The 17,401-nt window shown below is 42.6% G+C and overlaps 1 protein-coding gene across 1 annotated transcript; it reads right to left on the reverse strand.

Moving 5' to 3' along the window:
- Window positions 1-1,878: 1,878 nt before the first annotated feature.
- LOC144676615 (uncharacterized) lies at window positions 1,879-15,206 on the reverse strand. The gene is made up of 3 exons (XM_078536992.1): window positions 15,041-15,206; window positions 10,950-11,061; window positions 1,879-2,904 (listed from the first exon to the last, which is right to left on the reverse strand). The coding sequence occupies exons 1-3, from the start codon at window positions 15,123-15,125 to the stop codon at window positions 2,559-2,561; spliced, it is 543 nt and encodes a 180-aa protein (XP_078393118.1). The 5' UTR covers window positions 15,126-15,206; the 3' UTR covers window positions 1,879-2,558.
- Between the last annotated feature and the right edge of the window lie 2,195 nt (window positions 15,207-17,401).

Here is a 17,401-nt window from a genome sequence, read left to right on the forward strand (position 1 = left end):
ATAAGTAGATAGTAATAAAATCTACAATCAAATTGCTATTAATATTTTAAAAGATTTTTTAAAAGATGGTTATAGGTCAACTCTTGGTCGATTACAGTTCTGAAACCACACTTTGAAGAACATATACCATTTGATCTCAAACGTTTTAGGCACACAATTGTACTACATGACTACAAGTCACACTATATGCAATATAGAAACTACAGTATCTTCTTAGACTTTTCAGAGGAAAAATTACAAATTTTGTCTGTGGGGCAGTCACCAATCTTCACCAAGTGTCCCTGCTGCAGTTTGGTAATAAGTGCAGTAGCTGGTTCCCAAACCGTAACAAGATTGGTGTTTCTAAACTTAAATTCTATGTCTGTGTAAATGTATAGATCTTTTTAAATATACTTTGTTATATCAAAGCTTTCTGGGCAGGTTTGTTGAACAATTGTTTTTGAAAGTTGAAAGGTCGCTCTTGTGAATTAACTGTACAAACGGGTACTGGTTTGGTCAAACTTCAGTGGTGGGGAAACTTCTCGAAACAATTATTTGGGATAGAATTAATAGTCACATGGAAAAATGTGGGTTGATTAGGAAGAGCCAACTTGGATTTCTAAATGGGAAATCGTGTTTAAATAACTTGCTGGAGACTTTTGAAGAGGTAACAGAGAGGGTTGATGAGGGTAATGCTGTTGATGTGCTGTACATGGACTTTCAAAAGTAGCATTCGATACAGTGCCACACAACAGACTTGTGAGAAAAGTTATAGCTCATGGAATAAAAGGGACGGTAGCAACGTAGAAACAAAATTGGCTGAGTAATAGGAAACAGAAGGTAATGATCAATGGATATTTTTTGAGCTGGAGGAAGGTTTGTAGTGGAGTTCCCCAGGGGTCAGTAGTAGGACCCTTGCTTTTCCTGATATATGTTAATGACCTAGATCTTGGTGTGCAGGGGACAATTTCAAAGTTTGTGGATGATACAAAGCTTGGGAGCGTTGTGAACTGTGAGGAGCACAGTATAGGACTTCAAAAGGACATGGGCAAGTTGGTGGAGTGGGCAGATAGGTGGCAGATGAAGTTCAATGCGGAGATGTATGAGGGAATGCATTTTGTCAGGAAGAATGTGGAGAGACAATATAAAACAAGGGGTACAATTCTTAAGGGTGTGCAGGAGCAGAGGGACCTGGGTGTAAATGTGCATAGATCATTGAAGGTGGCAGGACAGGTGGAGAGAGCAGTTAATAGAGCATACTGGGCTTTAATAGGGGCATAGGGTACAAGAGCAGGGAGATTATGCTGAGCTTATATAAGACACTAGTTAGACCTCAGCTGGAGTATTGTGTATAGCCCTGGGGGCCACACTGTAGGAAGGATGTGAAAGCATTGGAGAGAGTGCAGAAGAGATTTACAAGAATGGTTCCAGGGATGAGGAACTTCAGTTATGCAGATAGATTGAAGAGGTTGGGACTGTTCTCCTTGGAGAGGAGAAGGCTAGGAGGAGATTTGATAGAGGTGTTCAAAATCATGAGGGCGCTGGATAGAGTAGATGGGGAGAATCTATTCCCGTTTTTAAAAGGATTGAGAATGAGAGGTCACAGATTTAAAGTGATTCGCAAAAGAAGCAAATGTGATGTGAGAAAAAACTTTTTTTTACATGCGAGTGGTTCAAGTCTGGAATGCACTGCCTGGAAGTGTGGTGGAGGCATTCGAGAGGGCACTAGATGATTATTTGAATAGAAATAATGTGCAAGGGTACAGGGAAAAGGCAGGAGAATGGCACTAAGTCATAATGCTCATTCGGAGAGCTGGTGCAGACACGATGGGCCGAATGGCCTCTTTCTGCACTGTAACAATTCTGTGATTCTGAGATTCAGACCATGTGGAGTGAGACAGGGTTAATAACTCGCACAAGAGAACTGATGGACTGAACCTGTATCATTCAGCACTAAAGAAAATAAGTGCAAATGTTGCCTTGCCAACAGTGATTTTACTGGTCATAAATGGAAACCCAGTTCAAGTTACCAAAAAATGGGAGTAATGCGAATCAACCGCAACTTACAAAAGTGTTCTTTGGAGGGGTTATGAATGAACTTGAATATCTCGTGCCATCTCAGAACATTGGACTCCTATTGTAATATTACAGGCATGAAAAGAGAAAATAGAAACATAGGAAGTAGGAGTAGGTCATTTGGCCCTTTGAGCCTGCTCTGCCATTCAATAGGATCATGGCTGATCCTCTATCTCAATGCCAGTATCCAAGAGATTGGTGAATATTTTAGATTGGGTGTCATTTGTATTCCTGTTCTGTAATGGGCATCCTTACTCAATAATCTCTGTACCTTTCTGAACTGCACATCTCCAGCATTTATGGCTTTTCAAAATTTAACTGTATAGGTATGCTTGGCTAGTTCCAAAATCTTGCTGCCTCAACATAATATCTTAAGTACAAATGCCAGTTTTGAACTATTTAAATAGCTATAATCATGTTGAAATACAATTAGTGTAATGTAGATACCTGGAGAAATTCTCAAACTACTATATAAAATTAATCAAGCTTACTTAATAAGGCACCTACAATTGTTTCCTTTTTTTACTATTTAATTTAGCTTTCAGCCGCCTCTTTTGTTTCTTAATGCTGTTCAGCTGAGCTGGGCTTCCAGTGTTGAGAATTTCTTCCTGTTGTTTGATGTTTGAGGGAACCAACTGTTGTGCAAAATCACTTTGTTTAAATCCTGGTGTGCCAACTACTCCAGTTTCTGCATCCCAAACGAACCCAGTCACTCGGATGAGGTACTTGTAGCTGGTGTACGACCATCCTGGGCAATGAACATCAGGTCTATTTGTTCTTACAATTGTGTAGTTGCAGTCAACACGGACCCTTTCACATCCAATTGGCCAAGCTGAAGGCCTCATGGGTCTGTGGTGAATAACAGGTTAGTAAGTTAGGCAGAAATTGCAAATCACATGTTTTAATTCTTGAGAACTGATTGCATTTTTAATGTTTAAATGGCATTGAAAACCCTCTTAGCACCAGACTTTTTAGTTTGGAAACTGCATAAACTTGTTAGTTGTTCAGAGTATTAATTCATAAATATCTTGATTAAGGTATTGTGTAAGCTAACTAATTTCAAATTTAATACATTGACAACTTTCAGAAGATAATAGAATCCAAAATTGAGCTAGTTAACTATTCAGTGATCTGACCCCATAGGCCATCAGGGAGGAGATTTGCAATGGCAAGTGAAGGTATGCATGCTATACACAATATACAGACATGGAGACAAATATGAATATTTGTAGGAATTGTAACACAGGAGGATATTCAACCCTTTGCAGCTGTGCTGATGTTCGATTGGATCCATTGGTTTTTGAGTGTGGTGGCGAGCATATATAACTTATATAGAGTCATCAATTAATAAAATGTCCCAAAGTGCTACAAAGTAGCATTATAAAAGAAAATGTGACACCGAGTTACATAAGGAGATATCAGGTGAGAATACCAAAGGCTTGCTAAAGACATAAGTTTAGAGGTGCCTTAAAGAAAGAAAGTGAGGTAGCGAGATGGAGAGATGTGTAGGGAGAAATCCGGAGCCTTGGTTCCAGGCAAGTGAAAATGGCCACCAATATTCTCAACAACAATTAAAATCGGGGATGCACAAGAGGCCAGAATTAGATGAGTGTAGTTATTTTAAGAGTGTTGTGAGGCTGGAGATTATAGAGAGAGGAGTGTGGTCAAGGAGGGACTTAAAAACAAGGGTGAGAATTTTTAAATCAAAATGATGCTTGACCAGGAGGCATGTAGGTTAGCGAGCATAGAGGTGATAGGTGAATGGAATTTGGTTCATGTTAAGACATGGGCAGCAGAGTTTTGGATGACTAAGTTTATGGAGGGTAGAATTGTGATATATAGGGCTGAATTTTCATCTAGGTGTGGAGGCGTGTGAATGGCCAAACTGATTCTTTGGAGGAAATATGGTTTTCTTCTATATTCCCAACCCCATGCTATTTTCCTTTCACCTTTTTGCAGGTCAGGTATGCCTAGTGTGCAAAATGCGCACCCACCCCCGTTGAAGTTAGGTTCCCATTTTAAATGGGGGACGGAAATCAGATTTGCTCCTGCACACCATTTTCATCTGGTACTTGGGCGGTTTGGAAACCCATTAAAAGCATGCCAGGTTTGAAAGTTTGTGAAGAAATAGAAAGCCTGCTGAGGAGTTGGGAATATTCTGTAAGATATGTGTAAAATGGTTTGACATCTTCAAATATCACTATTAGGTGCTATAATGTAATGTAGATGTGCTTTTAATGCAGTGATTCATCATAGGGATATGTCCTACAAAGGTAAGTTGACCTTTACATTGACCAGCATTGTGTAATTTTCACATGCATTATGGTACTTTCTCCATTGGAAAAGTACTATAATGTTTTTAAAAAAAGGTTCTCTGCTCTTAAGTTTTTGTGCTCTGATTTAATTGGGCTGGCAGATCTGACTTCTTAAAAAATACTTCTGAAGATAGGAAAAATGGTCTGCACCTGCTCCCCCTCCATTGATTGACAGGCACTTTGCTTTGAAATGGAAAGGAAAATGGATATCTGTTCTGTTGGTGGAGCAGAAGCTTTTGTTATGACAACTGTTCCATTATGAATGCTTGGCTTGGTTTCAAAAGCTTAAGTTCAGCAGGTGGTCTTATTGATCCAATAACTATTTAAAGTTTTAGGATACTATTATAACAGATTATGTCTTTGTGATTTCTTGTTTGTTTAGGAACCTAAGCATTAAACTTTTTCTCCTTGTTAGAATCTTGGATCTAGTATCAATGATCGTGAGTTTGAATTCAGGTTTTCTTAGTTGAATGTTTAATGATTTTGCAATTATTTTAAAAATCTAACTGGCTGGCCTCTGCACCCATACTCATGCACTCCATTGTGGCTCACAAAATGCACTGCACACATGACCCATGTAAAAAGATGAAAATTCCTCAAAGTCATACAAAAGTTGTGTGTGTATTTTGAGAGTTCTGAAATTGCACAGGTCAGGTTTTCCAGAGCCCAGATGAAAATTCACAGTTCTATAGGACAGGTTGGATAAACTGGACGGTTTTTATCTGTCTGTTCATATGTTGGTACTTTCATTTACTGTAATCCAATTTCCCTGTATACTTAAATTCTGCAGTGATGTCCTGGAACTGAGATGAATGGCCTCCAACAACCACAACCATCTTCCTTCGTGCTAGGTATGACTCCAGCCAGGGGAGAGTTTTCCCCTTGATTCTCATTGGCTCCAGTTTTGCTAGGGCTGCTTGATGCCAGACTCAGTCAAATGCTATCTTGATGTCAAGGGCAGTCATTCTCACCTCACCCCTTGGACAAAATAGCTGAACTTGTGTTTGAACCAACTCAGTGATGAGGTCAGGAGCTGAGTGGCCCTGGTGGAGCCCAAACTGAGCATCAGTGAGCAGGTTATTGTTGAGCAAGTGTCACTTGATAGTGCCGTTGATTACCCCTTCCAACACTTTACTGATAATGGAGAGTAGATTGATGGGGCAGTAATTTGCTGGGTTGGATTTGTCCTGCTTTTTTGTGTACAGGTCATACCTGGGCAATTTTCCACATAGCCGGGTAGATGCCAGTGTTGTAGCTGTACTGGAACAGCTTGGCTAGGGCATGGCAAGTTCTGGAGCACTAGTCTTCAGTGCTATTGCTGGAATATTGTCCGGTCCGTAGCCTTTGCAGTATCCAGTGCCTTGTGATATCATGTGGAGCAAATCAAATTGGCTGAAGACTGGCATCTGTGATGCTGGGGACCTCCAGAGGAGACCGAGATGGATCATCCTCTCGGCACCTCTGGCTGAAGATTGTAGCAGATGTTTCATGCCTTATCCATTATCAAATGCCTTATCTTTTGCACTGATGTGCTGAGCTCCCCCATCATTGAGGATGGGGATATTTGTGGAGCCTCCTCCTCAGTGTTGCTTAATTGTCCTCCACCATTCGCGACTGGATGTGGTAGGACTGCAGAGCTTAGATCTGATCCGTTGGTTGTGGAATCACTTCACTCTGTCTAGCACTTGCTGCTTATGCTGTTTGGCATGCAAGTAGTTCTGTGTTGTAGCTTCACCAGGTTGACATCTCATTTTTAGGTATGCCTGGATCAGCTCCTGGCATGCACTCCTGCACCCTTCATTGAACCAGGGTTGATCCCCTGGCTTGGTGGTAATGGTAGAGTGGGTGATATGCTGGGCCATGAGGTTACAGATTGTGGTTGAGTACAATTCTGCTGCTGCTGATGGCCCACAGTGCCTCATGGTTGCCCAGTCCTCAGTTACTAGATCTGATTGAAATCTATCCCATTTAGCAGGGTGGTAGTGCCACACAACATGATGGAGGGTATCCTCAATGTGAAGACGGGACTTCGTCTTCACAGGACTGTGGCCACTCCTACCGATACTGTCATGGACAGATGCGTCTGCGGCAGGTAGGTTGGTGAGGATAGGTCGAATGTTTTTTCCCTCTTGTTGGTTCCCATCTGCCACAGACCGAGTCCAGCAGCTATGTCCTTTAGGACACAGCCAGCACAGTCTATGGTGGCGCTACTGAGCCATTCTTGGTGATAGACATTGAAGTCCCCCATGCAGAGTACATTCTGCACCCTCGGTGCTTCCTCCAAATGATGTTCAAAATGGAGGAGTTACAGATTCATCAACTGAGGGGAGGGTGGGTGGGGGAGGGGGGTGGGGGGGGGGATGGGGGGGATGTGGGTTGGTACGTTTTAGTCAGCAGGAGGTTCCCTTGCCCATGTTTGACCTGATGCCATGAGACTTGAGACTTCATGGTGCCCAGGGTTGATGTTGAGGGCTCCCAGGGCAACCCCCTCCCGACTGTATAACACTGTGGGACAGACATGCACAGAGATGGTGGTGTCTGGGATATTTTCTGTAAGGTATGATTCTATGAGCATGACAACGTCAGACTGTTGCTTGACTAGTCTGTGAGACAGCTCTCCTAGTTTTGGCACAAATCCCAGATGTTAGTAAGGAGGACTTTATGGGGTCGACAGGGCTGGGTTTGCTCTTGTAATTTTCAGTGCCGAGGTTGAGGCGGGGTGGTCTGTCTGTTTCATTCCTTTTTGAGTGGCTTGCTAGGCCACTTCAAAAGGCATTTAAGAATCAACCACATTACTGGATCTGGAGTCGTGTGTAGGCCAGATGAGGATGGCAGATTTCCTTCCCTAAAGGGCATTAGTGAACCAGATGGGTTTTTATGATAATCGATAATGGCCATCATTAGACTTTCAATTCCAGATTTTTATTGAATTCAAATAAAACCATCTGCATTGAATTCAGATTCCACCATCTGCCGTGGTGGGATTTGAACCCGAGTCTCCAGGGCACTACCCTGGGACTCTGGATTACCAGTCCAGTGATGATACCACTATACCACCGCCTCGTGATCATCAGTAAAGTGATGGATGAGATCATCAACAGTGCTATCAAATGGCACATGCTTAGCCATAACCTGCTCACTGATGCTCAGTTTGGGTTCTGACCTCATTTACAGCTTTGGTTCAGACATGGACAGAAGTGCTGAACTCCAGAGGTGAGGTGAGAGTGACTGCCCTTGACAACAAGCAAGCATTTGACCGAGTGTGGCATCAAGGAGCCCTGGCAAAACTGGAATTTATGGGAATTGGTGGGGGGGGGAACTCTCCAATGGTTGGAGTCTACCCAGCACAAAGGAAGAGCAGTGAGCTCCAAAAACATAATCAACTGAGTTCCCAGACATCACTGCAGGAGTTCCACTTGGTTAGATGAGTGCAGCCCCAACAACACTCAAGGAGCTTGACGCCACCTAGGACAAAGCAGCCCACTTGATTGGCACCCCATCCATAAACATTCACTCCCTCCACCATCAATGCACAGTATGTAGTAACTACAAGATGCACAACAGGAACTCATCAAAGCTCCTTAGTTAGTACCTTCCAAACCCATGACCACTACCATTTAGTCCCCCTCCTAGCCAATCACCACCCTGACTTGAAAATATGTTGCCATTCCTTCATGCTTGGTCAAAACCCTGGGACCCCCTCCCTAACTACCTTCATAAGCCCCTCTCTTAACAGCACAGGAGTTCCTCAGGCTAGTGTCCTGCTTCATCAATGACCTATCTTCCCTCATAAGGTCAGAAGTGGGGTTGTTTGTGCAATCATCAGCAATGTTCAGCACCATACAAGACTCCTCAGATACTGAAGCAGTCCTTGTCCAAATGCAGCAAAACCTGGACAGTATCCAGGCTTGGGCTGACAAATGGAAAGTAACATTCATGTCATACAAGCGCCAGGCAAAGGATCACCTCCGACAAGAGAGAACCTAACCATCGCCCCTTAATGTTCAATGGCATTACCATCACTGAATCCCCCACTATCAACATCCTGGAGGTCACCATTGACCAGAAACAGAACTGAATTAGTCATATAAATACTATGGCTACAAGAGCAGGTCAGAGGCTAGGAATCCTGTGACGAGTAACCCACCTGACTCCCCAAAACCTGTCCACCATCCACAAGGCACAAATCAGGAGTGTAATGGAATACTCCCCACTTGCCTGGATGAGTGCAGCTCCCACAGCACTCAAGAAGCTTGAAACCATCCAGGACAAAGTAGCCCGCTTGATTGGCACCCCATCCACAAACATTCCCTCCCTCCACCACCAACCCACACTGGTAGCAGTGTGTTGCATCAACAAGATGCACTGCAGGAACTCACCAAACCTTCTTAGATAGCACCTTCCAAACCCACGGCCGCTACCATATATATATTGCCATTCCTTCACTGTCACTGGGTCAAAATCCACCTACACCATATGGACTGCAGCGGTTCAAGAAAGCAGCTCACCACCACCTTCTCAACGGCGATTAGGGATGGGCATTAATACCCATATCCCATGAATGAATACAGAAAATGTATTAAAAATCATTGTGTTAAATCTATGCTGAAAGGTGGTGCAATATGTTGTCTGTTACTAATGGGTGATGGACAAGTTGATAAGCAAACCCTCCAGGATTAGGTAGCATACCACACCTATTTAGGAAAGGGGACGGAAGAGAAGTCAGTGAAGTCAAGAACGCAGCCCTGATTTTCTCACGTGATTAATTCTTAACCTTAGCCAGATTGTGAAGAAGGGAAGGTGAGCATCTCACCTCTCATCTGTTTTTATGCATTTTCTGGTTAGTTACAGAATGGCAGCCCTCAGCACCTATGCCCAAATTTTTAGTGAAACTTTAGGGTTGGAAATTATAATCTAAAAGATCTGATAAAGGACAGGCAAAGTGAAAATGCATGACAGAGAGAAGGGAGTAATTATTCAAATTTAGAAGCTGTCCAGCTCAATTATTGGGGAACATATAGCCATGGGCAAAGATTTATTTTGCATACTTGATGTAGTCTTGCTCTCCTCTCCAAAACAAAAACAGAATTACCTGGAAAAACTCAGCAGGTCTGGCAGCATTGGTGGAGAAGAAAAGAGTTGACATTTCGAGTCCTCATGACCCTTCAACAGAACTGAGTAATATTAGGAGAGGGGTGAAATATAAGCTGGTTTAAGGTGGAGGGGTGGGGGGAGAGAAGTTGGGGGGGTGTTGGTTGTAGGGACAAGCAAGCAGTGATAGGAGCAGATAATCAAAAGATGTCACAGACAAAGGAACAAAGAGGTGTTAAAGGTGGCGATATTATCTAAATGAATGTGCTAATTAAGAATGGATGGCAGGACACTCAAGGTGCAGCTCAAGTGGGGGTGCCGTGGAAAGACTGACAGGGCATTAAAGGTATAGATTTAAAAATAATGGAAATAGGTGGGAAAAGAAAAATCTATATAAATTATTGGAAAAAACAAAAGGGAGGGGGAAGAAACGGAAAGGGGGTGGGGATGGAGGAGGGAGTTCAAGATCTAAAGTTGTTGAATTCAATATTCAGTCTGGAAGGCTGTAAAGTGCCTAGTCGGAAGATGAGGTGCTGTTCCTCCAGTTTACTTTGGGCTTCACTGGAACAATGCAGCAAGCCAAGGACAGACATATGGGCAAGAGAGCAGGGTGGAGTGTTAAAATGGCAAGCAACAGGGAGGTTTGGGTCTTTCTTGCGGACAGACCGCAGGTGTTCTGCAAAGCGGTCGCCCAGTTTGCGTTTGGTCTCTCCGATGTAGAGGAGACCGCATTGGGAGCAACGAATGCAGTAGACTAAGTTAGGGGAAATGCAAGTGAAATGTTGCTTCACTTGAAAGGAGTGTTTGGGCCCTTGGACGGTGAGGAGAGAGGAAGTGAAGGGGCAGGTGTTGCATCTTTTGCGTGGGCATGGGGAGGTGCCATAGGTGGGGGTTGAGGAGTAGGGGGTGATGGAGGAGTGGACCAGCGTGTCCCGGAGGGAACGATCCCTATGGAATGCCGCCGGGGGGCGGGGGGGGGGGGGGGGGGGGTGAAGGGAAGCTGTGTTTGGTGGTGGCATCATGCTGGAGTTGGCGGAAATGGCGGAGGATGATCCTTTGAACGCGGAGGCTCCTCTCCTCTCCAGCCTACGTCAGATTTGCAGCCCATACCATACCATACGCTTTGGTCCTACATCATAGACTGTTTTGTGTGTTCTTCCCATTCACCCTACTAGTAGCAACAGGACCTTCAGCAGCCTCAGAACTATCTGGAATTTCCTTCTTAAATAATCTCTGCTTTTCCACTTTTAAGAAGCTTCTTGACACCCATTGTTTTAACAAAGCTTTTGGTGACCTCCAACTCTTGCATTGTAGCTCCAATTGTCCAATCGTTTAATGTATTTTCCCCATCTTCACTCTCCCTATAAAAGGGTCTTATGATCTTTTCCACATTAGAGTATTTTATAATTCCAATTTGCCCTTGAAATTTGATTAGATGAGTTTTGATTGGATGAGTTTTACATTTGTACATGACTAAAGATTACTCACGTTTCACATTCTTGGAAGAGATCTTTGCCCAACTGCAAACAGCGGCAAAGTTTACAACCCAGAGATGGTGGCTCCTGCCATTGATTTCCCACCAAGCTTGGTGAGCAGCGGGCTGGAGAGAACATAGGAGTGCATTAAATAATCTCAATCAAGCCAAATTATAACACAATTGCATCAGCATGGAATTTTATTCAGGATTAGAGTACATTGTGTAACTGCATTAAGAATCCAGCTGTAATGGAGTCTCATTCAGGACCAGTGTGCACAATACAATGTAACCTTTCTAGTCTGGAATGCTCGGGACCAAGTCATTTCTGGATTTTGGAATTTTCTGGATTATAGAATGACGTTAGAATGCTTAACCACAAGTGTGTGAACTGGAAAACACCGTCGATATAAATATTTATCTGAAGTATAAAACAGTGATAAAATTTTTATAAGTTTAAATACTGTATCTTCCATGATCCTTGAATTGTTTGGTCTGCTCAAAACATTTGCAGACAGCTAGTGTTTCCGAACAATAGATTTCCGGACTGCAGAGTTTACAGTATAATGCAATTGTATTGGGATCTTACTGCAAATTAGGGGATCGCATACCAAGACGTTCTGCTACTGGAGTCAACACAATTTGGGTTACACTGCCCCAACCACTATTAAAATTTTAGCGCAAGTACTGCAACATTCAACCAAGGACCAATGTAATTGTGACAAACAATATTCTCCACGACTGAAACCACAGTCCTTTAGCCTTTGTCGGGCTCTTTGCGACCTTCCATTAATCACATGATCCTCCTGCTCCACTTCTTTTCAAGGCTTTATGAGACTGCCTGCACTTGTTTCCACTCTTCCCTTTTTGATTGTAGCCAGAGCATCTCTAGCGATTGTTTCTGCTCAGACCTCGAAACTACCACCACATTAGCCCCTCAGGAATCTAGCCCCCTTCTCCACACCACCCCAACCCCATCACCCAATCCTCATCTACATTAAAATAAAAGCAAAATAATGCGGATGCTGGAAATCTGAAACAAAAACAGAAAATGCTGGAAAAAGTCAGCAGGTCTGGTAGCATCTGTGGAGAGAGAAACAGAATTAACGTTTCGAGTCCATATGATCCTTCTTCATACGGATTCGAAGCGTTAACTCTCTCTGTCTCTCCACAGATGCTGCCAGACCTGCTGAGGTTTTTCCAGCATTTTCTGTTTTTGTTCCTCATCTTCATTGCTGACCGGTAGCAACATAATCCCTAGCCTTCGGGGCAGCTTCCAAGTGTACACTAATCACGTTCAGTTCTACTTCTCTCAATTCTGCACGACATCTCTGCTATCAGTTTGATTGTTCAGTATCAAGTCTTAGGTGAGATGTTATTTCCTCCGGCTAGATATTGGGAAACACAAGCCATTATCTTTGGCCCTAAACACGAACTCTTCCCTTACCACCGACTCCACCCCTCTCCCAGTCCATCTCTCCAGTCCGTTCAGATGGACACCCTGTTTAAATTTCCAACTCCATATCCTTTCCATCATCACAAAAGCCTCCATGACATTGTCCACGATTGACGCTTCCTCAGCCCGTGTAGCATTGACACATGGAGACTCAATGTTCTCCTGGTAAGCCACATTCCTGTCCTCCACAGTGACATCTGCAGCCGATCCTCTCCCAGTTGCTATTCCGCACCAATCCCACTCGTCCATCACTTTTGACCTCACTGATATACACGGGAATCCAGTCCCTCAAAACCTTAATTAAAATGTTCAGTCTTATGTTAAACATAATCAACCATGATGTTGTCCCCATGTATATCTCTGGCTTCCTCCAGCCCTACACCATCCACTCTTCAGTTCCAACTCTCTTCCCTTTCCCACAATCACTGCTCGCTTTATTTCAACTGATAGGGCCTCGTGCTATGGGATTCTTTCGATAAACGGCACAAGATTACATATGACCAAACTTCTGGTCACCCTCCCAATTTTCCCTTCCTTGGCTAGTTATCGTTTTCCTTATAATTCTGAAGTATTAAAAATAATAATATAAATGCATGGGCATAAAGTAACTACGCGTGACTAATTTTATAACCTTATAAATCCTATGCGAAAGGAACACATTCCAAGAGAGTTTTAAACGTTTATTCTGCTTCAATTTCCCTCCCCGCTTACATTTTAGAATACAGCCTCAAAGATCCCGCTCAGAACCAGGAGACAATTTCTTTTGTAAATGGCTTGAAGCCTGCTTCAAGCATCATTTCTTCAATCAGTTGAAGCCTAAACAAGTTGAGATTGACGTGCAGCCGCTATAATCTTTGATGCATGTTCTCTCTCTAAGAAGCAAGAATGTAAGGAATTCCCATCGGTGCTAAATACAGTGGGAATGTAGAACATCGCGGTAACCATGGTGGTAGATCAAGGGTTAGGCGAATTGTTCTGTGAGAATCCTGAATTGTTTTTAGCTTTTTTAAAACCCTTGTATTGCCACCTCGGTCACAAAAGGGTGGTTAAGTATTATACCTTCAGATCTCTAACACTCTGGCAAGACAGCAGATGGAAGAGAACCCCCTGCCCAACGAGTCCACGCGCCTTATCACCTCACCGAATGCTGTATATTGGAGCACCAAGGAAAGTCCCCTGGGATTATACTCCATAAAATGAAAAATAGCGCTCCCATCACCCAGCAATAGTTTTGAAGAAGAGTCACACCGACTTTTTTTTATTCATTCATGGGATGTGGGTGAAGCAGGCTAAACCAGCATTTATTGTCCCATCCCTAATTGCCCTTGTTCGGAGGGCATTTAAGAGTCAACCATATTGCTGTGGGTCTGGGGTCACATGTAGGCCAGACCAGGTGAGGACGGCAGATTTCCTTCCCTAAAGGACATTAGTGAATCAGACAGATTTTTTACAACAATGGGTTTCATGGTAATCTTCCGGCTTTTAATTCCAGATTTTTTTGTTGAATTCAAATTTCATCATCTGCCTGGTGGGATTTGAACTCCGTCCCCAGGGCATTAACCTGGGTCTCTGGAAAACTAGACCAGTGACAATACCACCGCCTCCTCATACAGCCTCCAAAGGTTAACTTTCTCTCTCCACAGATGCTGCCAGACCTGCTGAGTACTTCCAGCATTTTCTGTTTTTATTTCAGATTTTCAGCATTTGCAGTATTTTGCTTTTATTCTAGTTTTATGCTGCAGTGGACAGCACATCTTGTTACCGTAATGTGGTCTCTGCTTCCAGCATCTAGTCAGTGTAGAAAAACAAATAGAACGCTGATGTCTATCTGGACAGCGTTTCTCAGAAGCTGTACAGTACAATTGGCCCAACCACACTGTTCAATTTTGGTAACTTTACAAAAGCTTATACTTCAGAGAAAGGACAGCAATTCGACTGATCAAGCAAGTAGGGAATGAGCTATAAGTATTACAACATTCCCAACTCTACGGTCTAGGAAGAAGGCAACAGAGTGGTGAGGGGAATCTACCTAGAGGTTTGTAAAATTATAAAATAGTGAACCTAGAAGATTTACAGGAGCACAGGGCAGAAATGTAAATAAGTGAAAATGAACACCTATTGAGAAGAACTTCTATAGTCAGTGACAGACATTTGACTAACCTTGTCTGGATGCAGGGGAGGCAAACATTCGTGCAGCTAGATACTAAAATGGGGCACACTGTGGGGCTCAGCTTCGGCCCCAGCTCCTCAATTTTTAATTTTCCTTTTAAATGGCAATTTAAAAAATAGTTTAATTTTATACAGTGGTGCTAGCCTTAAACGACACTTGCTGTATAAATGGAGCACTAAATAGCACCACTTTCCTGTTCAAAGGAAGATTTACTAATACTTTGCTTTCTTCCATTTGGTTCCCTCCGGGACTCGTCTATTTTTAGCAGCAAACCTTTGTAGGATTGAAATACTTGCAGCCCTGAACAGTTCCAGAGATCTGATGATCGGTTTAAGGTGCATTACAGACCCTGGGCTTTTGAGCGTTCATGCTTCAATTTACTTGGAAATGTTGAGTTACTGTATTTAGCAATTAAAGCTGCCTTTTCCTCAACAATCCACACTTGGGACATTAAGTTGATGCAAAATTTCCAAACTTACTCAAATCCGCTCCCAGCAGCAGCCCGTGCGCCGTTCGTGTCAACACACAAAGCATCAGATAAACAAACATCAGGAAAATGATCATTTTGAGCGAAAACTGACCGAGGCTCCTCCGTTCGGTGCAAAACAGAGACTGTGAAGAGGCGTTGAAGCCTTGTGATTTGTTGCAGCGAGGCTGGTTCTCTGATGCAAAGGGCTTTTAAATATTTCAACAAGGCTCTCAGGTTAGGGCTATTACATCATCGGAATGTACGAGCTCAGGAGGCGTCTGGAGGTAAACTGACAATAGTGAAATAGGATTGAGAACAGAGCGGACTCCCAACATCATTTTATTATATGTTTAAATATAGTAGTCACTAAACAATGGATTTTGTTTGTTGTTAAATAAGGTCATCAGTCCCCCTTGACTAAACTATGGAATTCCTTTGCTCTTAACTAAGGTCCATTAACCCCTTCTGTCCAGCGAGAGGTTTGTACCATTAATAATCACACAACCGGCAGGTTTGATATTTGCAACCAGAGGTAGACTAGTAGATAGAAACAGTCAGTTAACTAAAGCCCAGTGGGTAAGGAAAATATCTCTTGAAGTTTGAGCAACGTTTTAAAGTTAGAAACAGTTCGGTAATATCCGATCAATTATGCGGGTAACTGTAAAATTGCAGAATGCTGATTGTAACATTTTGGATGAGTGTAACTTGTCTATGTACCCATAAATGTGGAAATAAATTCAGTTAAGATCCCCCATCGAAGTTCAACATGGAGTTGAACTTAGCAATGCTTTCTCATTTTGAAAATGGTGGGATTCATCTGATGTGTATGTCAACGTTTCAAAATGTTATATGTGTTTTACCATAAGAATCAAACTTCCTACATATCAGAAAACTTGAATGTACAACCTATTGCCCATAGCAGCCACAGAATGCTTTGTGGTCCTTGCTAATTTACTATTTAAAATGAAGTATACCGAAGATAATATTTGAGCAAATATCTCATTTAGAACTCTGGCAAGTCCTGGAAAATTCTGGAGTTCCATGATTGAAACTATTACTAATGTTTTGAGATCAATGCCATATCACTGATAATTATCCAAATATAACAGTAAGATAGTTACTCAAATATCAAAAGTAACTTTCTGCAATATTTTATGATTTTAAAAAATGGAAAGTTTTTGGCTTTCCATGTTTTGCACTATTCTCTGCAGTGGTGCAGGTACACTCAGTGCTGTTAGGGAGAGTTCTAGGATTTTGACCCAGCCACAGTGGTAACGTTGTTCCAAGTTAGGATAGTGGATGTATTCGGTAATGAAAAAAATCTCAACTAAAGGGATGGGTCAAGGCGAGGCAAGAGAAAAAGAGGAGAGTCAGCAACTTAAATATTCTCTTTATTTTTCAATTTCCTTTTGCCTTCCTGTTTTAGGAACATAGGACTTAGGAGCAGGAGTAGGCCATTCAGCCCTTTGCACCTGCTCCACCATTCATTAAGATCAAGGCTGATCTGGTTGTGGTCTCAACTCCATTTTGCCATCTGCCCCTATAACCCTTGACTGCCATAATAAAAACAAAAATACCTGGAAAAACTCAGCAGGTCTGGCAGCATCTGTGGAGAGGAGCACAGTTAACGTTTTGAGTCCGCATGACTCTTCAACAGAACTAAAGAAAAATAGAAAAGGGGTGAAATATAAGCTGGTTTAAGGGGGGGTGGGTGGAACAAGAAGAGCTGATAGAGGGCCAGTGATAGGTGGAGATAACCAAAAGATGTCACAGACAAAAGGACAAAGGGGTGTTGAAGGTGGTGATATTATCTAAAGGAATGTGCTAATTAAGGTTAGAAAGCAGGACGAGCAAGGTACAGATAGCCCTAGTGGGGGTGGGGTGGGGTGAAGGAATCGAAAAAGGCTAAAAGGTAGAGATAAAACAATGGATGGAAATACATTTAAAAATAATGGAATTAGGTGGGAAAAGAAAAATCTATATAAATTATTGGAAAAAACAAAAAGGAGGGGGAAAATTAGAAAGGGGGTGGGGATGGAGGAGAGAGTTCATGATCTAAAGTTGTTGAACTCAATGTTCAGTCCGGAAGGCTGTCCCTTGACTGCCATGTCTATCAAAATTCTGTCTAACTCTGTCTTGAATAAATTCAATGACCCAGCCTCCACTGCTTTCTAGCGGAGAGAATTCCACATACTAACAATCCTTTGAGAGAAAAAATGTCCCCTCCTCTCCGTTGTAAATGGTGGACCTCTTATTCTTAAACTGTGTTCCCTGGCTCTAGTCTCTGCCACAAGTGGAAACATCTTTCCGATATCTACTCTATCAAGTCCCCTCAGGATCGTATATGTTGCAATAATATCACCTCTCATTC

Source organism: Cetorhinus maximus, unplaced genomic scaffold, assembly GCF_964194155.1.
Source record: "Cetorhinus maximus unplaced genomic scaffold, sCetMax3.hap1.1 HAP1_SCAFFOLD_1740, whole genome shotgun sequence".
NCBI classification, from domain to species: Eukaryota; Metazoa; Chordata; class Chondrichthyes; order Lamniformes; family Cetorhinidae; genus Cetorhinus; species Cetorhinus maximus.

Coding starts and splice junctions, on each gene's coding strand:
- LOC144676615 (XM_078536992.1), bottom strand. CDS start 15,125: ATGATCATTTTCCTGATGTTTGTTTATCTGATGCTTTGTGTGTTGACA. Junction 11,062..15,040: donor GCTGCTGGGAGCGGATTTGA/GTAAGTTTGGAA, acceptor TGTTCTCTCCAG/CCCGCTGCTCACCAAGCTTG. Junction 2,905..10,949: donor CTCTTCCAAGAATGTGAAAC/GTGAGTAATCTT, acceptor TATTCACCACAG/ACCCATGAGGCCTTCAGCTT.